This window comes from Lutjanus erythropterus, chromosome 13 (assembly GCF_056507025.1).
Source record: "Lutjanus erythropterus isolate fLutEry1 chromosome 13, fLutEry1.hap2, whole genome shotgun sequence".
Classification (NCBI taxonomy): Eukaryota; Metazoa; Chordata; class Actinopteri; order Lutjaniformes; family Lutjanidae; genus Lutjanus; species Lutjanus erythropterus.
This window is the reverse complement of record NC_139329.1, coordinates 33,867,739-33,892,470: the sequence shown is the minus strand read 5'-3', so window position 1 is coordinate 33,892,470 and position 24,732 is coordinate 33,867,739. Positions and strand designations below refer to the sequence as shown.

At 39.9% G+C, this 24,732-nt stretch overlaps 1 protein-coding gene across 1 annotated transcript; it reads left to right on the top strand.

The window, feature by feature from the left end:
• Positions 1-1,829: 1,829 nt before the first annotated feature.
• Positions 1,830-24,335, top strand: atp8b4 (ATPase phospholipid transporting 8B4). Its single transcript, XM_084733504.1, has 28 exons — positions 1,830-2,092; positions 3,779-3,837; positions 7,957-8,015; positions 8,908-9,021; positions 9,115-9,213; positions 9,301-9,362; positions 9,455-9,527; positions 9,733-9,803; positions 10,707-10,786; positions 11,307-11,465; positions 11,627-11,715; positions 12,115-12,311; positions 12,452-12,660; positions 13,168-13,211; positions 13,302-13,467; positions 13,559-13,747; positions 14,654-14,769; positions 15,240-15,404; positions 15,484-15,595; positions 15,686-15,791; positions 16,599-16,740; positions 17,174-17,357; positions 18,687-18,910; positions 19,248-19,331; positions 20,292-20,537; positions 20,639-20,777; positions 20,871-21,001; positions 22,459-24,335. The coding sequence occupies exons 2-28, from the start codon at positions 3,807-3,809 to the stop codon at positions 22,780-22,782; spliced, it is 3,615 nt and encodes a 1,204-aa protein (XP_084589630.1). The 5' UTR covers positions 1,830-2,092; positions 3,779-3,806; the 3' UTR covers positions 22,783-24,335.
• The last annotated feature ends 397 nt before the right edge of the window (positions 24,336-24,732 follow it).

The window sequence follows — 24,732 nt, the reverse complement described above, 5'->3', positions numbered from 1 at the left end:
CTAACCAAATTATACGACATTGTTGCTATAATGATGATGAGATGAGATGACAGAGGGGGTTGAAGATTTATAGAGATCACTTTATACAATCATATGAATATAAATTAAGAATAAACAGTAAAAAAAAAAAAAGTAGATGCCATTCATTTGACTGGAAAAAAGTAATAAGAAAATTCTGACACTGGCTAAACAGATCAGTATGAACTAACACAACTAGCAGACATCGCCTCCCTCTGATCTGTCTGAAATGTAATGAGACTGTACCCGAGGATTATGACTGCAGATGGCATCTTATTATTTCCCCAGTGAATCAGCATATCTGGAGTCTAAACAACACCAACAGTGCTGTATTGACTCCTGTCCTTTTCCATCTTAAATATGGAGTTCACCAACTCCCAGGGATCAACTTAGAAAGTTTACATTCCCAACTGCACACATTCAAACAGCTTATAGACAAGCACAAATCCCAGAATGGCTCTGAATAAAGTGTGAATACTAGATGGCTAAATTTGAATTAACAACATTTCTCTAATATACTGTATATATGTAAATATTGGTTTGTATCATTGTGCATTTCTGAATAAGATATGCATTCAGCACATTTTCATCTGGTCCTACAGGAATCTGATGACAAATTTTGGAGTTTGCTGAATTCCTTCCTGTTTGAATATGTTCATAAAGCACTGTGAAAGGTGCTATAAAAATAAATGTTACTTAATTAGTTATTCACTTACAAGGTGCCACAAGCTGTCACAGGAGTGCAACCAGATGTTATAAGGTGTCACAAGCTGTTACAGGGTGCTACAAGGTGCCACAGGATACTACTAGTTGCTATAGGGTGCAACTAGCTGCCAAAGAGTGTCACATAGTGCTACAAGATGCCACAAGCTGCTACAGGGTGCCACAGATTGCCACTAGTTGCCAAAGAGTGCCACGGGGTACTACTAGTTGCTATAGGGTGCCACTAGCTGCCAAAGAGTGTCACATAGTGCTACAAGATGCCACAAGCTGCTACAGGGTGCCACAGATTGCCACTAGTTGCCAAAGAGTGCCACGGGGTACTACTAGTTGCTATAGGGTGCCACTAGCTGCCAAAGAGTGTCACATAGTGCTACAAGATGCCACAAGCTGCTACAGGGTGCCACAGATTGCCACTAGTTGCCAAAGAGTGCCACGGGGTACTACTAGTTGCTATAGGGTGCCACTAGCTGCCAAAGAGTGTCACATAGTGCTACAAGATGCCACAAGGTGCCACAAGCTGGTACAGGGTGCCACTAGTTGATACGGGGTGCCACAGAGTGCCACTAGCTGCCACAGAGTGCTGCCTTAAGGCACCACTTGCAGCTACAGAGTGCCACCAGATACCACAAGGTGCCACTAGATGTCACAGGAGTGCCATAACAGCGAGAGAATGACAGGAGTCACTCTGCTGCCAATTAGATGTCAAGACCATTATTATTAAACACAGTAAATGTCATGTAACACCAGTACGCACAGCTTCAGAATCCTAATTTTGTTTAATTGTTAATTTGGTTGAATTGGTTTAATTTAACCTGCATTTCATTACTTTAATATGGTTAAAATGCTCCTCATTAAGGCTTAATTAGAGGCAATTCAAACATGTTTGCACGGCTCATAATTTTAATGCTGGGAAGAGAATCATTAAGTGTTTGATTGTTTAAATAAAAAAAAAATCAGGGGAGGGAGGGAGAGAGAGAGAGAGAGAGAGAGAGAGAGAGAGAGAGAGAGAGAGAGAGAGAGAGAGACTCATCAGCTCAGTGTTGATCATCAGTTTGTTTCTCTCTGTAGGATCAGTGTGATTGCTTCATTGTTGCCTGCCTGCACCATTTTCACATCCCACACCGTCTGCAGTGTTGTAACACACAGCAGCAGCAGCAGCAGCCGAACAGGCTTTGCTCATCATTTACATGAGTCCATCCATGTCTGGTGATTTCTCTTATTCGGGAGGAGGATAACGGTGTTTACTGCGGATAAATCTGAGGAATGTGCTGCTTGAAAATAAATGATCGCCGCTGAATGACAGGATACATGGAGACAACACAAGACTGCGCCTGTGACAAACTTGTGCAAGGTAAGAAAACACCATGTTGACAAACATTAACAAGACTTCATGTATACTGCATGTCTTGAAAATTAAGGACCTATGCATCTTGTTAAGGGGCTTGTATTGCTCACCTGGGATCTTTTGCTAAGGAGACACAGTCCACACCGTCCACAGAGGATTTACCTGCTGCTGACACAACAATTGTTTAATTAAAGTTTCTCGTCTGAACAGAAGAGAAACAAGGCACCACTTCGCTCTGTGTATTGCCTCAGATGTAACACCTAAGTACAAGTGTTGCGCACACAGTGACTCAATCCCTCATATCCTGCGCTGCTCTGTTGTTCCCTCTGCAAAATGTTCAGCTCCACACTTTACAGTGTTGATGGTTTATTTCAGTGGTGGAGGAATTCAGATCCTTTATTTGAGTAAAAGTAAAAAAAACATTACAAGTAAAATTCCTGTGTTCAACATAAAGGGTTGTTCTGCTTGTCCCCATAGGAGAACCCGTTTGGGCTTCTGGGAGAATCTTTGAAAATGAATGTTTGACTTGAAGCCCTTTCAGACCCATTCTGTGAAAGGTTTCACACCATGTGAACTGCAAAGAACACTACAGAGAACCCTTCTATGGTGTAATGGTTCCAGAACCTTCACTAGAGGTTCTATAAAGAACCTCTGCACCTTCTAATAACCTATCCTACCCAGAGAACACTTTAATATCACTGGGTCTTATCTAAAACCCACCCAGGAGGTTCTACCCTTTATATTGCAATGGTTTTATTTAGAACCCAACATAAGGGGTTATACTTAGATCCATCTGTTAAAGGTTTCGTACGAAACACCCTACGTTCTGCAGAGAACCCCTCTATGGTGTAATGGTTCCACCCATAACCCTCTTTGGGAGTTCTATGAAGAACCTTCCCACCTTCTAAGGGTGCTAACAAGAACCCATCCAGGGAATACAACTGCAAACAGTTTTATATTCCAAAGGTTAGGGGCTCTACTGAGAACTCTTTTATATTCAAGGGTTTTATCTAGAACCTAACATAAGGGGTTATACTTCAAACGATCTGTGAAAGGTCTCACACAAACACCTTAATTTCTACATAGAACCCTTCTATGGTGTAATGGTTCCACCCATAACCTGCTCTGGGGGTTCTATCAAGAAACTCTCCACCCCCTAAGGGTGCTATCGAGAACCCTTCCAGGGGGTTCTTCCGAAACTATTTACTTCTTCTGAAACCTTTACTATTCGAAGGGTTTTATCCAGAACCCACCCAAGGGGTTTTACTCATGTTGAAAGAGGTTTTAAATGGATTCTTTAGTCTTACTAGGGACCCTTGATAAACATTTTCTTCAAAAAAAGGGTTCTCCAGAAGCAAATGGTTCTGGGTAAACCCTCAGCCCTGCAGAGAGAACCCTTTTGGAGTCCTTATTTCTAAGAGTGATTACTGATGCATTCATGTGTAGCTTTTTATTGTTGTATGTAATTGATGTGAAGCTAATTTTATCAGTTTTAGTTTTAGTCAGATTTTATAGGCTCATCACTCAGTTATGCTTTATATATAAAATAAAATCTCCATCTGTAAAATGACTTGTAACTAAAACTCTGATGTAATAGAAGTATAAAGGAGCCTAAAATCTAAAAAATTAAATAAAGTACTGGAGAAAATGTTTATTACATTCCACCTCTGATATCTTCACTGTGCCATTTAGGGAAACTCTTGGGAGGTCCCTGGAGAAGATGGCATCCTGGAGGAGAAATACTCACATTGGTAAGAATATTTATTTATTTATTGTTTTGCTAGATCTAAAACAATCCAACAACAGGAAAGAAAACGACCGCACAGCAGCCACGTTGATATGTAATTGGAGGATTAACACAGGTGTTACCAACGATACTAATTAAGGTCCCGTTCCATTTAGTGTAGCAGAGCCTTTCCAGTGAGCCAACATGCACAATAGTAGCACAGAACAGGAACTTAATTAGCATCATTTGTAACCCCCGTGTTCACACTGATATTTCATCTATGTCAAAATGGCTGTTGTGAACAAAACTCTGCTGGTTTGGTGTTGAGGGGAAGTGGTTGCAGGTTTGAGGCGTGTAAACCATCATGTCCTGGTGCAGTGCAGTGCAGTGGTTTAGAGAGAGAGAGATACACTGACACAGTATACAGCAGGCCCTCACTCTGTGTGCATGTGTTTTGTTTGTGTGTGTGTGTGTGTGCATGTGTGCATGTGTTTGTCATTTGAAGCATATCTGTCTCACACCCATGAGCTCAGTGAGGTGACATTGAGCTTTGCTGGGACAGACTGAGATATATCCTTTTTTTTTGCACAGGATTAAATTGAAGAATATATATTTTAAATGTCCTCGAAAGAACTAAGAGGGAATATCAAGTACAGTTATTGTGCTGCCATCTTTTTTGGCAAGAATAATTTCCCCTAGCTGCTGAAACTGATCATCTAAAAGCTTCCTGTATTGATGTTAGACCCTGGAGGAGTATGGTCTGAATTATTTCCTAAAGCATTTGTAAATCATTTCACCTAATGATTTTGCTATAAGCTGCTTGCACTTACTGCCAAGAGTGTGTTTGAAGTTAGAAAATAAAAATCTCCTCCAGCAATAAGTCTGAGACAGAGATAACTTTGTGCTGTATGAGAAGAAGAATATTGCATCTTCACATCTTCTAATTAAATGTTTAAGCAGACCAAAGCCTTGAAGCAACAAAAGCTTTTCTTAATAATTAATAGTCATAGTAACTGATAGCAGGACGAGGCCGGTCTGTTGTGAGAAGAGGTCTATCCTGTTGCAGCTCCGTGCATGTGTGTTATGCATAATTCAACAATGATTTAACCTCATTTGGAAACAACGGATCCAGCAGGGTGCTCCTTCAGGCAGGGCTGTGTTGAAAGTTTAGCGTGCTTTGATAAATGGTTTCTTCATGTTGCAGCTGACTGGTATTTATTGTGTTGTTTGTGAGTGAATATATTTCCTGTTGAGACTTTTTAAATAGCTCCATAATGAGTCTTAATGCATCACCCTGACATCTGATCTATGAGAGAAATGCCAAAGTCGTAATTGCAGAGAAGAAGTCTTCAGTTCTTATAAAACAGGAAAAATATGCAGCTTTTTGCCAAGAATGGCATGAAAAGATCGGCACCAGTCTTTTAGCTGTCCACTGAATATGAAACTACAGCTAGGAGATGTTAGCTTAGCTTAGCATAAAGACTGGAAACAGAGGGAAACAGCTAGCCCGGCCTACCAGCACCTCTAGAGCAGTGGTTCTCGACTTCTTTGAGTCGGGACAACTCCTGAAAAATCAGGTTGGTGTTTTATCACTGTGATGTAAAAAGCTGCTGGCTCTTATTACATGCTGCTTTAGACAATATATGATCAGGGCTCAATGACAAGGACTGCCATGTTGATCAGGGCATGTAAAATGCCTCATCCACACACAATGAGCACTGCTGCTACTGGTGTAGGTTAAAATGATCACTTTCCTGATCTTTCGCATGTCTGGGGTTTCCATCCACCACTGCATGACAGGGAAGGGACTGAGAAGTGCTGACAGGAGATATCAGTGACTGGCAGATGGACAACAGGGAGAAAAGGTTAATTATGTGTTCTAAACTGATGCACATTTTACAACGATCACCTTGTTTCAGTGGTTGCTGCAATTTATAAAAAAGGAAGGAGGGAAAGAAGGAGCTGTCTTTCAAATGAAAATTAAAATTCAACATGCATTGTTTCTGTTGAGACTTTCTCAGGGCTCTGACTTCACCCCTTGACAGTGTACTTTAATAGCAAAGCTGCTACGCTTGGCGAGACAGCTCATTCTGCTTCAGTGGATTAAAGAAAAGCCCCAAACTATATTGCAGTGGTACAAAAAATTGTTGCCCCTGTGGGAAGTCCCACTCCTGTTTTAAAATTAGCTGACAAATTCACAACACCTGCATAAACCTGAGGTTTTTAAATGTAACACTACGGGGTAGACAAGCTTTTTAATGGGAACTAAACCAAGTGACATGTTGAAATGTGTTGATACTTACAATTTGCATATGTAAATGTCTTTAGATCTACATAGATCATCGCTGATTAATGCTGCAACCGTCCCTTTTAAAGGACCAGTTCAAAATAATCCACAGACCTCGTTGTGAGCAGTTTCTTGTAGGAACTACTTTCCTTCTGCAGTAGAAATTAATTTCTTTAATAGAAAGAAAACAGTTCCCACATGAAACTGCTCACAACATGGGGGAATTCTGTTTCCTATTTTGATCACTGTGTGTATGGATGACCTGAATGGATGTAACAGGCCGTCTCATTGAAAACTCTGAAAACATGTATGCTGATGACTTTGTCATATACATAAACTTTCTATTAACTTTCTATAAGCTAAGACAGGAAGAGTCTAGGAAAGGATTTTCTACAATTTGGGATTACAGAAGCAAATCTTAACTCATTTAGGATGTTTATGTAATACAAATTTCCTATTTTAAATTAGAATAGGCACATTGACTTTGGCATTAACTCTAGTTACCATGGTTACCAAACAGTTAAAAGGATAGTTTATCCAAAAATGAAGATTCAGTCACTGTCTTCTTACCCTCATGCTGATCGAAGGTTGGGTTTAGTTTTCAAACATAAAAACAGCCCCCCAAAAATATAAAATACCTCCATACTGCTCGTCTGATGTCGTCCAAGTCTCTTAAAGCCCTGACATGCAAAGCTGACTTGAGAGACGTCGTTTACACCATGTTTTTATCCTAAAGGTTCTCTGTAGATCCTCAGCTTGGAGCCAAGTTCACGTGCACACTGTCTGAACTGGGTGTGCGTGGTCTGACAGTGTGCGCACACAATCGAACAGGACAAGCAGTATGAATGCATTTTATGTTTTTGGTTTTTTTTCCATTTGAAAACTGGTCACCATTCACTTCCATTGTTTTGGAGATTCTGCAATGTTGTTTTCCTGTGAAGCTCCAGCAGTGTTTTGTGGACTAAAAAACTAAACCCGACCTTCGATCAGCATGAGGGTGAACAGATAATGACTGAAGTTTCATTTCTGGGTAATTTTAAGGTGGTAAATTGCTGGGCTGCATCTGGGCTGCAATTATTAAAAGTGTGCTCGCTATATAGCAAAGATTATGACATGTAGCTTCATTAATAGGACTGGGAGTTACAATCCCTGAAGATGCAGTGCTGTACTTATTTGAATCACTTAGCAGCCCAGCTGGGATCTCTTAAAAAATACATAAAATTTAATGCTAATGAGTAATGTCATACTAATCAGAAATAGAGAGTTAAGGAGATTAGTTTTTCCTATGTTTCACTTGTGTGATATTCCTCTCTTGACATGCAAGAAAATAAAATACCTTCAGCATTTTCTCACACATGATTTCAACGATGACCAGAAGAATATATTGTTTTCAGTGTAAAATGTTTATTATTTGGAGCTTTCTGCACACCTATGTAGGCTACACAGCTCATCTATGGAGCTAACATGTGGACACAGTGGTTTATAATGATGCAGTGAGGTTTCTGCTTCATGTTCCCAGATGGCACACTGCCAGTCCACTGTCCTCTGGTGTTCCTACATGTGAGGCTTTTCTAAGACATCTGATGTACAATTTAATGTGTTGTTTGGATGAGTCAGAGGACGGCATCATAGAGGCTTTAATGAGCCCTAGAAGAGCTGCTCTCAGTGCTCACCCAGGCTCAGAAAACACTGGTGAGACAGACTGCATATGAACTGTTTAAATCGAATGATGAACCCCTGTGCTTTTATCTTGAATGTTTTTTTTTCTTTCTTTTTACTGCTGTGGACCCTTTTGTGTGTCTGAAAGGGTGAGAATTGAAGTGAACCGACTAATGACCATGTGTTCTCTGTGTGTAGAGAAAGAACGCCATGTGAAGGCCAACGCACGGGACTACAATGACAAGTTTTCTTACGCTGTAAGTGGACTTCAAACTGACAAGAGCCACAAGTAAAGGCTTTAGCATTTCATCAGTTTCTCTTTTTTCCAAGTATGTATTTTATTTTTCACAATTGTGATTTGAATTGTGTACATTGCTTTTGAGACTAAGGCTGGAGATATGCTGTTACTGTTAATTTCTAAGGATGCAGGATAGGCGAGGCAGCCATGATGCGTATGGATGCAAGTATATCTCCGGCCTAAGAATAATAATGCTTCTGCAACAGTACAAATATAATTAGTGGCCTAAATCAATTTCTAATTATGTCATACATACTGTTAATTGCAAGAACAGGAAAGAGAGCAAACAAAATAAATAAAACAATCGCCTATCCCTCTGATTGCTTCTGTTATTTCCCTGTAGAACCGTTGAAAAAGTTTTGCTTTACTGTGAAAAATGCTTTAAACTTTGGATGTTATGTCAGATAATTCATGACAAACAACTTAGGGTCGTCAAGCCACATGGAGCGCACATAAATTACAAGATAATTAAGAATAGAAAGAAAAATAGAGAAAATAAATTAATAAATAAATATAAGTAAATTGAGTATTAAGATCACCAGCTGACATTGTCCATGAAGGTTTTAATTGGTTGCAAAACTTTTACAAATAACTTTATTTAAGTAATATTTCAACTCCTCTCAGACTCATTTTTCCTCTTCTGAAGTACAGCTTTTTTCACTGATACCATGAAACTGCCTGTGATTAGCATTTTTTTGGATGTGGCGCCCAGACTATCAGTGGATCTGGCTCCATACTGGCAGCACAAAAAAATCAAATCTATTCTTCCAAAATGGCTGGATATTTTGGGCATGATTATAAAGAGCAGAGCAAAGTGCATTTCATCAGTTTCTAACTGTGTGTTTCTTCAGGACAATCGCATCAAAACCTCCAAGTACAACATCTTCACCTTCCTGCCCATCAATCTGTTTGAGCAGTTCCAGAGGGTGGCGAATGCTTACTTCTTAGTGCTGTTTATTCTGCAGGTAAGACAATCCATGTTTGCGAAGAAATATCTGCCTTAACAAATGAGATCGCGTGAAACTTAATGAGCTACCTGACTTTTTTTTTCCACACAGATAATTCCAGCAATTTCCTCTCTGTCCTGGTTCACAACCATCGTGCCTTTGGTGTTGGTGCTGGCAATCACAGCGGTGAAGGACGCCACAGACGACTATGTTAGTTTGGCTCTTTACAGATCTTCTGAATGCTCCTCTTTTATTCTTTCATATTAAAATTGTTGCCCCCCTTTTTTTAAATTTCAGTTCAGACATAAGAGCGACCAGCAGGTCAACAATCGCCAGTCTCAGGTTCTCATCAGGGGGAGGTATGTTATCACTTTCTTTCTCATTTACAAGCTTCTTATATTGTATGCTCAAGCACATTTATGTGGTTTAATTATGAATTTTAATTTCCTAGTTTGCAGAATGAGAAATGGATGAATGTTCGAGTGGGGGATATCATCAAATTAGAGAACAATCAGTTTGTTGCTGTGAGTAAACTGCCCTTTTTCATTTTGTCGCAGACTTTATTAGAAGATGTTCAATTTTGTCTTTCCAGAGAGAGAAAAGTCAGCAAAGGTTAACAATTACAGATTTCCCCTGGGAGATTCAGAGGCTCTTGCAGGTTCAGTGGTGCAGAGATTGATTTATTGCCTTTTCTCCAGCTGAGGGTTTCATATTGGTTTTTACACACAGGCAGACATCCTCCTTCTGTGTAGTAGTGAGCCCTATGGACTGTGCTATATCGAGACTGCAGAGCTGGATGGGTAAGTGCTGCACACTGGTTATATAAAGCTGAAGAAATCCAAACATTGGGAGTGGGGTTTTAGCCTTAGTTTTTAATTATGGGTTTTTGTATGATTTTATCCCTGGTCTTTATGTTATTCCATTGACTTTTAATAGTTAATTTCTAACATTTTATTGCTTTATTGTTGTAAATTTTAGTTTTATTGTTGTAATTGATTGATGTTTATTTGTTGTTATCAGTCCAGCACTCTCTTTTAATGTGGGTTCTTACCAAACTGCTGCAGGTGCTGGCTGCTTTTTACTTCTTGTTTCCACTTTTACGTAAGTGTCTCCTCTGTGTTTTCTGTGTCTAGGTGCTTTTATTTTGTTGTTTTACTTGGCTACATTGTAAATGTGTATTTCAATGTTAAAATAAAGGTTGAATGAATCATTGAATGTACAAAAAGAAAAGGTCATGTAAGGAAGGGGGCATTAATTGTAAAAGGACAAAACTGAGACACAACTCAGGGTGAATAGTTTGGGCACTGCCTGGGACAGCATGAAAACCATTATAGGGCTCACAGATGGTAGTAGGAGTAAAGTCAAGCTGAAAGGCTACTGACCTGCAGCTGGTACAGGATTTTAATGATTTTTATGTGAAATTTGATTATAGTGAACACTCTGAGCTCAGAAATAGTCTGTCGTCTCCTCCTTTTAATCCCTCCTTTGATGAGTGTAGTGTGATGAAGCGCTTCAACGTTTGCAGGCCCAGATAAGTTAACACGAGTTAACACTGTATGATGTGTAAGGAAGGAACTGTGAGAGGCTCATAGCTGATTTTTGTGACTTTTCTTAACAAAAAAATTGTTTACTTTTGAATATTTCTGTGTTTTTATGTCACAATTGAATAAAATGTTGTTGTTTTTTTATTTCTCCCCAAACAGAGAGACAAATCTAAAAGTTCGTCAGGCTTTGACCATCACCTCAGATTTGGGAGATATTACAAAACTGATGGACTTTGATGGTGAGATGATGCTGGACATATTCTTCTTTGTTTTTTCATTTGTGTAGCAAATCATTTGTGGCCTCCTCAGGCTTCCTTTACCTTGACTTCAAACTTATTATAAAATTTTTAGGAGGGTTGCAAACTGTAAAAACTTTCTTGAATCAATCATTGGTAACATTAACAAACAGACAAGTCTTTTAATTGTAATTAAAAAAAAAAAAACATGCTTATAATAAACAATACCACAAAAATGCATGTTTCTCCTCAGTCAAAGCTTTATTTCCACAGCAACATTTTCTGCAGTCTATAAAACATGTAACGATGCAGAGGCCGACATATTAAACAGAAATGATAATTGATTGATAATGTGCAGACTGTGCCTATAAAAATAATCCTGCCTCCATTTGAGATCTTCCAATGCTCGATCAAATTCTTAATGATCAATTAATCAGCTGTTGATTAATCATCCCATATATTAGTATTTTGTTGTGTGAATTTTCTCCGGCTGTGATGACTTGACCTGTGCTTTGTTCTTCAGGAGAAGTCATTTGTGAACCACCAAACAACAAGCTGGACAAATTTACAGGAACTTTATACTGGAGAGACAATAAATATTCTCTGGACAATGAAAAAATGCTGCTGCGGGGCTGTGTACTCAGAAACACTGAGTGGTGCTTTGGAATGGTTATCTTTGCTGGTATGATGTTTTTTATTATTTATTTTTGATGCTTTCAATCTCCACATCCATTAAGCGTGTTTGTATATTTTTTTTCTCTGTTTTCTCTGTGCGGCTCATAAACCCTCTTCCCTCTTATTGTTAATGTTCTTTCAACACTGATCTTTGTTTCCCACCAACAGGATTGCAAACCAAACTGATGCAGAACTGTGGAAGGACGACATTTAAAAGGACAAGTATTGACAAACTGATGAACACTTTGGTTTTGTGGGTAAGCTATTTTTTTCACTTTTATATGATAACTAACATATTGCACTTTGCCTTGTTGAACACAATTTTTACATTCCAGCAAAATATTCCAGCAAAGTTACTGTATTGGAAAGTGGAGATTTTGTTTTTCTTGAGCAGAGCCAAAAATGCAGATTGTTCCAAAATGCTGATGAAGTTTTAAACTTTTGGTGAAGGAAATCATTGCATGGATATATATTGTTAATTGTTATAAAATGCTCTTCTATCAAGCATATGGTTTGTATACACCTACACAGTCCTGAGAAGAAGAAGCTGAGAGGCTGTGTAGAAAGTATACAACAATATTCTTATTTTTATAAAAGACCAACTGATATAATCAACACATTTTTAAAGGGACATAAAATGATGATCTGTATTTCAGATCTTTGCCTTCCTCATTTGTATGGGAGTTATTTTGGCCGTTGGAAACACGATCTGGGAGAGCTGTATTGGCAGAAACTTCCAGGTGTTTTTGCTGTGGGATGAGTTTCAAAGCAGTGCTGTTTTCTCCGGCTTCCTCACCTTCTGGTCGTACATCATCATCCTCAACACTGTTGTGCCCATCTCACTGTATGTCAGGTAAGGACAAACACACTGAACACAAAGTTTAAAATCTCTAAAAGTACTATTTCTTAGCAATAATGTCACTTTTTTTCTGGGTTTTGCAGTCTGAAAGTAGTTCTTTTTGAGTTAAAATGTCTGTTTAACCCTTCCTTCAGCGTGGAGGTTCTGCGGCTCGGTCACAGTTACTTCATTAACTGGGACCGGAAGATGTACTACAGTCAGACAGACACACCGGCAGAAGCTCGCACCACCACCCTGAACGAGGAGCTCGGCCAGGTGGAGTTCATCTTCTCCGACAAGACGGGCACCCTCACCCAAAACATCATGGTCTTCAGCAAGTGCTCCATTAACGGACAGACTTATGGTATGGAGATTTTTGAAACTCATAAAGACATAATATGCAACATTTTCCTGTAAAACGACTCATATAAACATAATAATCCCTCTAAATCATCACTTATGGCCCACTAGAAGTGTGTGGTAGTGGCTGTGTCTATAGAGTCTCTGCCCTCTGCCTGTATTTCCCTATTTTCTCATATTTTGCTGTGTTCAGGATAATTCTGGGCTTCAGCCTGTTTGGCAGTGGTGTGTAGCCCTCCAGTCAGTACAGGGTGCAGATTTTGAGGTCAGAACTCTATAAAAAAATACTGCAACCAACAGTTATATTGCATTCTACATTTCTTTACTCTGCTCCGTCTGTGTGAGAGCTGCAGAAAGAGTTTTACACACATACACACACTCTAAAACATGCTGTTAGTTTGGATTTAAAAACATCCATATTGATCTCCAGTATAAAACTAATAACATACTGTAGCAGAGACACATTCCTGTAAAGTTTAATGTCATCACTTAACCTTTTTTTTTCTCTCAGGTGACGTCTACAATGAATTTGATCAGAAGGTGGAAATTACAGAGGTAAGTGAAGCTAAACAAGGGCAGATTCTTACCTGTGTAACAATACTAATAGCAAAATGCTAAGTATGTTTTTGGTCCGTGTCTCTTCAGAAGACAACCTGTGTGGACTTTTCCTTCAACCCTCTTCATGACAGAAGGTTTCGGTTTTACGATAGCAGCCTGATTGAAGCCATTAAACTGGAGGATCCTGCAGTGCAGGAGTTCTTCAGACTGCTGGCTTTGTGCCACACCGTCATGCCAGAGGAGAAGAGTGAAGGTAGAATCTGCTCGCCAAACAGCAGTAGAAATAAAGTAACTAAATAATGTATATTAAAGTGGTTCTGATTGATGTTTCTGTTAACATGAAGGACATTTGGTGTACCAGGCCCAGTCACCTGACGAGGGAGCCCTGGTCACCGCGGCACGAAACTTTGGCTTTGTCTTCCGGGCCCGAACCCCCGAGACCATCACGCTGTGGGAGATGGGACGAGCCGTCACCTACCGGCTGCTGGCCATCCTGGACTTCAACAACGTGCGCAAGAGAATGAGTGTCATTGGTTAGGTCTTCACTTATAACAGCAACGCTCCTGTTAGCTTACAAGTAGTCAACATGACATTATGTGCACATTAATAATGTAGAAAATTACAAATTGGCAGCAAGTCTGTTCGCTGACCTCCTGTTTTGAGCTACTACAAGGATTTTTTTATCTGGTTATAAAACAGTCTCGGGTTATTACTGATGTCTCTAAATGCTTCACATAAGCAAACAAGACCATGAGTGAGAAGATCAGCTATTTCTGTAGAGTTATTCTTTCTAATGGCTCCCCACCAGGTCTGATTTTCTTTGAAATCAGCCTGTGTTTACACTTTCCCTGGCAGAGTAACAGTAAGTAGGTCCAAAGACAGTTAAAGTGACACAGGAAGAGATTTTTCTATACATTATTTTATTTTTGATGTTATATTTTGTGATTTTGTGGGCCTCCAAAATCAACAAATATTAAACATTCCTTGTAGTACCTCTGACAATTAGTACTAAATGTTTATTTTCTAAGATTAGCATGAAGTTAACAGTATCTTCAGTTTTTAGTCTGTAATCCATGTATAGTGTTGGGGAAGCTAATTTGAAAGCATAGTTTTGCAAGCTACCATTTACTCCAGTCTGTGGTGGTGGCTACCTGGGCGTGTTGCCTTCACAGCAGTCAGGAGGAAAGAAATATGGGGTCCAGGTTGGTCAAAGGGGGTTCAATTACAGCAGAGAAACAATGGTAATATAAAAAAAACTTTCTTTCCTTATATGACCCAAAATTGTTTGTAGTTTAAGTAGTTATATACATAAAAATGGCTAAACTAAATTTGAATCACTATGCTAACATTTCACAGTTCACTGCTCCCCAACACTGTCCGTGTCTGCATGATGTATTTGAAGAAGTGGTAATGTTTTATTCTCCTGTTGTGTTTTATAGTGAGAAATCCACAGGGCCAGATTAAACTGTACTGTAAAGGAGCTGACACTATTATCTTTGACCGTCTGGATCCGTCCAGTGAAGACCTCATGTACACTACCTCAGAACATCTCAGTGTAAGTGTTAAAGCCTAGATGTCAAACTGTGGCACGGGTACCGCTGGTGAAGGCAGCGTGGATGACAACAGGCATAAATGATCAGATTAGTAATAAATCTGCCCTCTGTGTGAACTGTCCGTAGCTGAACAGTATCGGTGTTGTCTCGTAAAAATCAATAAAGCCGACAAAATTACCAAAAACATACATGTTGCTTACATAATATTGACAAATACTGGTGCAGGTAAAATTTCAGAAATGGCAGGATTTAGACTGTATTAAGTGTCTCTGAAGAATGTATTATTAAAGTTTTGAATGTCACGTCCTTAGTCACCGCAGCGCCAATACAATGAAATATGTCTGTTCTTCTCACACAAACCACCAAATTCAGCAAATGATTCATCACACTTTGTCAACACTTACATTGTTCTGCTTTGTTGGACACTACAACTGTCATCTGATGTTTGTTTTTCAATGTTTTTCCTCTCCAGGAATTTGCTGGGGAAGGGCTTCGAACATTAGCTCTGGCGTACAAGGATCTGGATGAAGATGATTTTGACATTTGGATGAAGAAGCTCCTATTCGCCAGCACCGTGATCGAGAACCGTGACGAACAGCTGGCTGTTCTCTACGAGGAGATCGAGAAGGGCATGAAGGTAACACTGTAATCATTTTGTTTGCATCCTTTTTAAACTTATTTAGCCGACTGCAGACTTACTCCTGTCCTGGTTGAAGCTTCTAGGAGCCACAGCAATCGAGGATAAACTTCAGGAAGGAGTTCCAGAAACTATTGCCTGTCTAAATCTTGCAGACATCAAGATCTGGGTCCTCACAGGAGACAAACTAGGTAGCATGAATCACTTAAATTATCTATTCGACCAGAAAAACTGATACTGTGAAAAGCAACAGAGATGTAAAACTATGTAAACTGTTTCAGAGACAGCGATGAACATCGGCTACTCCTGCAACATGCTGCGAGATGACATGAATGAGGTGTTTGTGATCTCCGGCCACACGCTGCTGGAGGTGCAGCAGCAGCTCAGGTGACTAACTCCACTCAGCTGCAACTGAAAACCTTGGTGTAAAAAAAAATCTTCATTCAGTGTGTCCAGATGCCTGATTGCAAGATTAATGGGATAGTTTAAATTTTTTTAAGTGGGATTGCACTTATTTTCACCAATTTACCTTGCCACCAGAAAGCATTTTCCGGCAAGAATCTGCTGTTATACAAGACAAAATATTGCTCTTTCAGACATTTTATGGTCATTTTTCCTTACAAAACACTGCCCATCTATCACAGCCTCAATCAGTTTGCTTGTTTGTGTTACTGTGCAGCTTTGGAGTTTTAAAGGGTTAGTTCGGATTCACCAAAGTCATTACTTTGCGAGGCAGCTGGATTTGCAAGATCATGTGAGAATCCATCTTGCCAGGACTTAAGTTATCCGTCTGTGTCCGCACCTAAAGTGGTGCAGCCAGTCAGTGTCCTAGGAGAAACTACTGGCACCTACGGGTGCAGGATCTTGAACAAAGAATGGCAGCTCCTGAAGAGGTTAGCGTAGATACTGTGATAGCATCTGTTATATCCAAACTGGAGAGTATTTCTTCATTGAAAGAAGAGAAAACAACAGACCTGTTGTCATGGTTGTCCTTAGACAACCATGAAGCTGTCTGAGGGCAAGATAAAGCAGTGAAAATATTCTAAATTTTGCTGCTGATTCTTGGATTCCTACACCAGTACTCCTGCTACTTCTTGTATGCTGACTGCCATCTGCTGTAGGTAAGACAGTGACTATCCAAACTATCCCTTTAATAAACATATTGAATGTTTGCTGGTACTCCTCTCTCTGCAGGAGTGCTAAAGAGCTCATTCTGGGCCTGAGTCGAGTTAGCAGCGCAGGAGATATGGAGAAGTCAGATGTGTTTGCGGACGACTCTGTGTTTGAAGAAACCATTATTGCGGAGTACGCCTTAGTCATCAATGGACACAGTTTGGTAAGATACTCAAATATGTTATGTTTTCAAGCATTTTCCCTTGTTAGAATAGTAACTCTCTCCGTTTGTTGTGTTTGTTTTTATTTTGGTATTGATGCCTTCAGGTTGAATGTTGCTAAACGGTGGTTGTGTTGCTGTCTGCTGACTCTGGCATCGCTGTGCCGGCTGCTGACTGTGCCGACTGAGTCTGTAATGAGCAGAGAGCTGCTGTAGGCTCTAGGCTCTATTACAGGTTTCATTAACATCCAATTCCTCACAGCAGAGTTGCTCCCCGGCTGTGTTTTGAGCCGTGTGCACGATGCACAACAGCTCAGTGGAAATGTTACATCGAGCTGTTGCCTGGTGTTTCCTCTGCGGGGGGCTGACGTTATAGCGTGGTAATGATGAGGTTTAACAGGTGTGATGTGTGTGTGTGTGTGTGTCGTCCCTGCAGGCCCACGCTCTGGAGCCACAGCTGGAGCACGTCTTGCTGGACGTGGCCTGTTTGTGTAAAACAGTCATCTGCTGCAGGGTCACCCCGCTGCAGAAAGCTCAGGTGGTGGAGCTGGTGAAGAGGCACAAGAGGGCCGTCACCCTGGCTATTGGAGATGGAGCCAATGACGTCAGCATGATCAAGAGTAAGTCTCAGGATCGATCACTCTTCCTCATAGACCCGAGGGTGTGACACACTGACACAGCTTGTTCAGGAACTGCAGCATGAGGCATGTCCTTATGTTGAGGTCATGGGGCTTAGACTAGGGAGTAGGTGATTTGAGGGGGGATGAGAAAGGATGACATCCCCACTGTTAGCAAAACGACCAAAATACATCAATGCAGAGAGGTTGATCAATTGAGTATGTTAGTCTAGTCTGCCTGACTTACTGATCATTTATCTGACTGAAGTTTGTGCCAGTTAGAATCTATGGCCTTGACCGTGGCTCTGAAATGTCAGTAGCCTATCAGTGCTGTGAATGGATAAATCAGTGGCGCTGTCTGTGGTGCTGAAGTAGCAGATGGATTCATAATTATGACTCTTTCTCTCAGTCCTTCCCTTTTGTCCATTTTGTCTTGGATCTATACTAGTCTCTAAACTAAATACTGTAGCTACGGGGAAAACCCAAAAGTGTCTTTCATTCGTAGATACGCTAGTGGTGGGGGAAAAAATGAGCGGCCTATATAGGATGGGATTTATCAAGTTCCTAAACCAAACAAATGTGGCAACTGGAAATCTCCTTGTTCAAATGATATATTTGAAGCTAAATTAATGTTATTTTGAGCTACATTGGTATATGTGGATGTTTCTTTCAAATATTCTATGTATCCGCACAAATTTGACTTGTGTTTCACAAAAAGAGGAAGGAAATATTTAATTTATGGCTACCTGGATAAGGACATACAATCACAACTTGAGAAAGGGGTTAAAACTGAATATGTGGTACTTTTAATTAATGTAATTTTAATACATGAGGGGCACAAACTGGGGCTACATTAAGCAGTGCAGCCCTGCAGTACGGAGCTGAAGCTGCTGTTGTGTCCTTTAGCGAGACACTGACTCTGTGATTTAAGTCTCTGCAGAAACTTTTGTGGTCAATATCTGTCACACCGTAGAAAGAAGACACTAATATTCTGTTGTCGTCAGCAGCTTCAGGTACACTCCTCCGTAGCTGAACCTGACCTGACTGTGAAAGTAATGAGACAATTTACTTATGCGAAGGCACAATCAGCACTTTTTTGACCTCATAAATTTGATTTAGTTTGAGTTATGATTGAAAATCATTTTTGTGTGTTTCTCAGCTTATCAGAATACAAAATAAAGGCCAGTATAACTTGTATTAAAATATCTATCAGCCAATTTTAATGTGACATTTAGATCTCGTTCAATATCGTAAATATTTTAGTAATGTTTAAATGATAGTTAAGATTTTAGCTTCAAAGGGGCAGTGACCCACGCTGTGTGTTTCCCTCAGCTGCTCACATCGGTGTCGGCATCAGCGGTCAGGAGGGGATGCAGGCTGTCCTGGCGTCAGATTACTCCTTCGCTCAGTTTTGGTACCTGCAGCGGCTCTTGTTGGTGCACGGACGCTGGTCCTACTTCCGCATGTGTAACTTCCTGTGCTATTTCTTCTACAAGAACTTTGCGTTCACGCTGGTGCACTTCTGGTACGGCTTCTTCTGTGGTTTCTCGGCTCAGGTAAGGATACTGTAATATATCATGAGACCTCCGTGATTCTTTATATATTTTTCTTTTATGTTGAGCTAACACCTTTTGGCCTCCCTTATCCTGATTTTTCATTCTTGTTATTCAGATTTTTTAGTTTGATTAGTTTGACCAAAACATTCACTGTTGTCACACATATTCACACCTTTTGCACATGCAGGGAATAAACTCATCTATAATACTTTTATTTCTGCATGCTGGCAATTTGAAATGAGATTGCTGATTTTGGCTACACGCACCTGACACTTTCTTTAATGAAATGCATGATTTAAGAGCACCAACCCTTTAACAATCTGTCCTCTTTCCACAGACGGTGTATGACCAGTGGTTCATCACCCTTTTCAATATAGTCTATACGTCTCTACCAGTCCTGGCGATGGGACTTTTTGATCAGGTAATACTGTTAAATATGTTATAATACTATAAAGTCATTATGAAATTACCTAAATCGCTTTAAATCAATACAACTACCATCAAGCACTGCCCTCAGTCCTTAACACTCTAAGAAATAAAGGTGCTAACTAGAACCATATAGCGTTTTTCTGATTGCCCCCATGGGCGCATCCTCTTTGTCACCTGGTAGAACCTTTTCAGGGAGTCCTTCCTAGAGTGCAGCATCAAGGGTTATTTTAAGAACTATCTGTTCCAGCCAGAACCCCGAATGAGAGACTCTACAGAGAACCCTTCTATTGTGTAATGGTTCCACCCAAAACACTCTTGCATGGTCTATCCAGAACCTTTCCATCTTGCTAACAAGACGCTAACAAGAACTTATCCAGGGGGTTCAACCATGAATTGTTTTATATTCAAAAGGTTTTATCTAGAACCCACCCAGGGGATTCTACAGAGAACCCTTTTATATTCCATGAGTTATCTAGAATCCAATAGGGAGTCCTATGGAAATCCCTTTTATGTTCTAAGGGTTTCATCCAGAACCCACCCAGGTGATTTTACCACGAACACTCTTATATTCCAAGGGTTTCATCTAGAATCCACCCAGGGGGTTCTGCTGAGAACCCTTTAATATTCCAAGGGTTTGTTCTTGAACCTACTCAGGGAAATCTACCGGAGGGCCCTTTTGTTTTCTATGGGTTTCATCTAGAACCCACCTAGGGGGTTCTACCGAGAACCCTTTTATACTCCAAGGGTTTGATCTAAAACCCACAGAGGGGATCTATCAGAGAGCCCTTATATATTCATAGGGTTTCATCTAGAACCCACTTAGGGTGTTTTTATGAAGGTTTCAGCTATAACCCTCTAGTCCTCTGAGGGTTCTGTGAAGAACGATTACATTATGTGCATAAAATACTTCACATATCATACAACAAATCACTGATAATATCTCTGTTTCCAGGATGTCGATGATCAGAACAGCCTTCGTTACCCGAACCTGTACAAACCCGGCCAGCAGAACCTGCTCTTCAACAAACGTCAGTTTTTCCTGTGCACGCTGCAGGGGATGGGCACCTCGTTCCTGCTCTTCTTTATTCCTTATGGAGCCTTCTCTGTCATGGTGAAAGAGGACGGCTCCCACTTCTCAGACCAACAGACGTTTGCCGTCACCATAGCAACATCCTTGGTCATTGTCGTAAGTGTTCAGGTAAGAGTATAAACACAACAAAACGGGCAAAAATAGCTCCGTTGATTAAGAGATTGAAACATGAGCACACTCGTGTTTATGATGCATGTCTTTGTTCCCAGATTGGACTGGACAAACACTACTGGACAGCTGTCAATCACCTCTTCGTATGGGGCAGCCTCACAGTGTACTTTGCCATTTTATTTGCGATGCAAAGTGACGGCATGTTTGGCATCTTTCCGAGTAATTTCCCGTTTGTTGGTGAGTTTCGCTCAGCTGGATGTGTGTGAAGAAATCGTACCGAAGCGTAGAAACTGAGCACGAATAATTTCAGATTTGTGTGTCCTCACTCAGGCACGGCACGCAACTGTCTGTCAGAGAAGAGTGTGTGGTTGGTCATTCTGCTCACTACTGTGGTGTGTGTGGTGCCTGGATTAGTGGTCAGCTTCCTGAGAGTAAACCTCTTCCCAACTCTAACAGATAAGGTACGATAACTTTGATGCACTCTTTGTGTTTTTAAATACTTCATTAATATTTCTACCATGGCTGTATTTCAGTATATTTTGGGGTCGGTGTAGTTAATGTGAGTATTTCTATTTTTTGATAGCTTATACTTATATTTAACTTAATTTCCGAAGATACTTTTTACTGCTTTACATGTGTTTGACAGCTATAGTTTCTGGGTACTTTTCACAAGATTTTGCAAAAAAAAGATCAGTGTATAAAATACTATTTATAAAAAAACAAAATAAAAAAAACACATTGTTAAAAATCAAACTAACTTTTCCCAATATCGTGTCGAGTTGTGGCTCCGTCTTTTGTTCAGACATTGGTGAGTTGTTAGCAGTTTCACCAAAGAGGCATTTCCCGTCTAAATATCTGAGAGGATTTCGTTAAAATAACTTCTCCTAGCCCAGAGGTCAAATTATGCAATATTTCACAAAAAAGTAAAGATGATTTGGCAGGTTCAGACCATGGCACAAAGTCAGGGTGGAGGGATATAGATGTTACCTCCCTGGGAAACTGCAGCTGTGCATCAAGTTTGACTCTCATGCTCCACTCCTTGGCGAGGGAGAGAACCCTAGACGGAGCTCTTAGGCAGGAGTTTTCAGAGCCCCATCCATGCCTGATGAACCGGATGAGTTGTTTTCCTGCAGGAGGCTGTGTGGTGTTTGTCTCCTGCTTTCAGGTTCATCCATCTGTAGCATCCTTTGCATTGGTGGTGTTGCAGAGGGAGCAGCTCTCTTTGTTGTCAAACCACTGATTCAGGTTTCTGGGACAGTGTAGGGTGTCATGTGTTGCACGGATGAGAAAACTGAGTCCGGTTTGTAGGATCCTCCAAAGGTCGGCCCAACTGATTGACCATTCAATGGTGTCTGGTGCCTTGATCTTGTAAAGCTTGTGCTCTGCCCTTGTCACGTCCACTAAAACAGTTTAAGAACATTTCCTCAATGCACACTTGCAGGTAATTTACAAGATTTCACCATCTACAATCCATAATATCATTAAAAAATTCAGAGAAGTTGGAAAAATCTCTGCAAGTAGAAGTCGAGGCCACTGAATGCATGTGACCTTTGATCCATCCAGCACCACTGCATTAAAAATTGTATTAATATTATAAATATAAAATATTTATGAAAAAACATAAGGTTTATCAGTTTTAACATTAAATATCTTTGTACTGCATTCAAAGGAATATAAGTCAAAGTATTTGCAAATCATTGCGTTCTGTTTTTGTTTACTTTTTACATGGCGCCCCGACTTTTTTTGAATCAGGGTTGTATAAGAATACATCCGTCACAGGGGCTAATTTATGTAGAATGAGTGCTTTTACTGAAGTAGGACTTTAAACACAAAACATTTACTGGTAATGGAGTGTCTTATCTTGTGGTACTGTTACTTTTACTAAAGTAAAGATCTAAGTGTGTCTGTATTTTCACAGGTTCGTCATCTACAACAGTCCAGAAAGAGGGAAGGACCTCAGGAGCAAAACCTGAGGCGGGTACGCAGGACGAGCTCCCGCCGCTCTGCCTATGCCTTCTCCCACCAACAGGGCTACGGAGAGCTGATTACCTCAGGCAAAAACATGAGGATGAGCGCGGTGTCTTCCGCTCGCTCTCCTGAAAAACCACCACAAAGCTCCAGCTGGATAGAAAATGTGTTGAAGAGAAAGAACGAAGTCTCCTGCATCTCGGGTGAAAGCACAGGCGCGCCAGAGAGCAGCAACAGAGCGAAACAGACTCCAAAGCAACAACACAAAGACTGAACTGAACCTCTGACTGACAGGTACTGTACACACTGCAGGATACCATGGATCCTACAGACCAAGCACAAGACATGAGTGTCCTTCACTTGGGCGAATTTATGCTCAACAACACAGAAGTACCTCATTTTTTATTAGTGTGAATTGTGTAGACTCTGTTGAATGTTAAAGGCCAATCAAAACATGATTATCTAGAGAAACCATTTCGAAAAGGAAGATGTTTTTAATCTTTATCGTGCAAGATAATGTGCAAACACTGCTTGACAGCAACAGGTATATTTTAAGACAATATTATGCATGAGTTGCTAAAGTTAAAGAAATATTTGCCGTCCTGCGTCAGCTGATCCAATCTGATCTTAAAGCCATTGATTCAATATTATTTTAATGGCGTTTCAGATTAATAGACTGAGGCTGGGACATTTCAGTACCTTAGGAGGAACCTTCAGCCGTCGTAGACACACTATTATCTACATATATAAATGACGTAAGCACAAATAAAGGTAGCCTCATGCTCAAGTAGAAAAAGCACCAGTGAAGACGTTTATTAGACTTCCATCTGTAAATTAAAGCCTATGCACTGAAACTCTCCTCTCAATCTACATCCAAAGTGCTAAAATACAAGTGTTTCTGTAAATACTTACATACAGCTGCTGAATATGTTGATAAGCACAACTTAATTATTGATTTAAATACAATGAACAAACTGGAAACCTCAAATATAGAACTTGTTATTTATTCTGAGTCATTCTGTTTTCCCAGTGCTGTGCCTTGTATAGTTCTGTTTAAGATGATCCATCTTCCTTATTTGATATTTTGAAGTTCTTTGGCTTGAGTTTATTCAAAGAAATGCATAGTTTGAGTCTGAAATCCTCCAAAAAGTTGACTTAAAATACTGATTTATTCCTCACGTGTACAACTGGTGTACAACATTTGACTGATCCTTATCAAACTCCAAACATGATGCCCGCTGTGTCACAAAATAAAGAGAGTGATCCCACTTTACAATAAGACTACACTTATAAATGATTATAATTAGGTCTGCAATTAGCTTTGGCTTTATAATTAATTAATCATTAATAAGCTGCTACAACAAATGCATAGAAAATAGCGTCAGTGACCTGTTGCTTGCCAAATAGAGAGCCACCATGTATTTGTCCTGTTATGCTTCAGATCTCATTGCTTATACCTGTCATCAGATATTTGTATTTAACTACCATCAGCATATCTTTATATTCAAAAAGTTTAATTTGGCGTATCATATTACCAGATTCATACACTAAGGCTTTGGCAGTATTGTTTACCTCGACATTTCTACATGCACTGTTTTATATTTTACAGTGAGGCTCCCTTTTGTCAGCTGTAAATGTTGCAACTGCAGCTTCCCAAATAGTGAGCCCACACTGATGTATGAAAACTGCGTTATAACCAGTGGTGGAAAGAGTACACAAGTACAAGTACTGTTGCACTGATAAAATATTACTCAATTACAAGTAAAAGTACTGGTATTAGAAAAATAAAAGTAAAAGTACAAAGTATTCATTGCAAAAACTACTCAGAGTATTCAGTGGCCCATTTGTGATCAGATCACCTGATTGGCTACTAAAATGCAGATCAAAGGTTCGGATATTAATTCAAATTGTACTCAGTACTCAATTATGATTGTAAAAGTAACTAAGTAGGAGTACGAGTAAAAGTACATACTTGAAAATCTACTCATGAAACTACAAGTACCCCCCCAAAAAAACAACTAAATGACAGTAATTTTAGTATTTGTAATTAGTTACTTCCACCCTGGTTATAACTTGTTTATAACTGTTTATTAATGATTTTCAGTGTTTACAACTTAATTATGAACAATTACAAATCATTTATAAGTGTAGTCTTATTATAAAATGGTACCAAGACAATGAAAAAACAAAGTGAAGTGGAGATTGGCTTTAAAAACCTCAAGTA

Excerpts from the sequence above, each read along its gene's own strand:
- atp8b4 (XM_084733504.1), top strand. The coding sequence starts at position 3,807 with ATGGCATCCTGGAGGAGAAATACTCACATTG. Across the intron at positions 10,787-11,306 it reads AAAACTGATGGACTTTGATG|GAGAAGTCATTTGTGAACCA; the intron begins GTGAGATGATGC and ends TTTGTTCTTCAG. Across the intron at positions 13,468-13,558 it reads GCCAGAGGAGAAGAGTGAAG|GACATTTGGTGTACCAGGCC; the intron begins GTAGAATCTGCT and ends GTTAACATGAAG.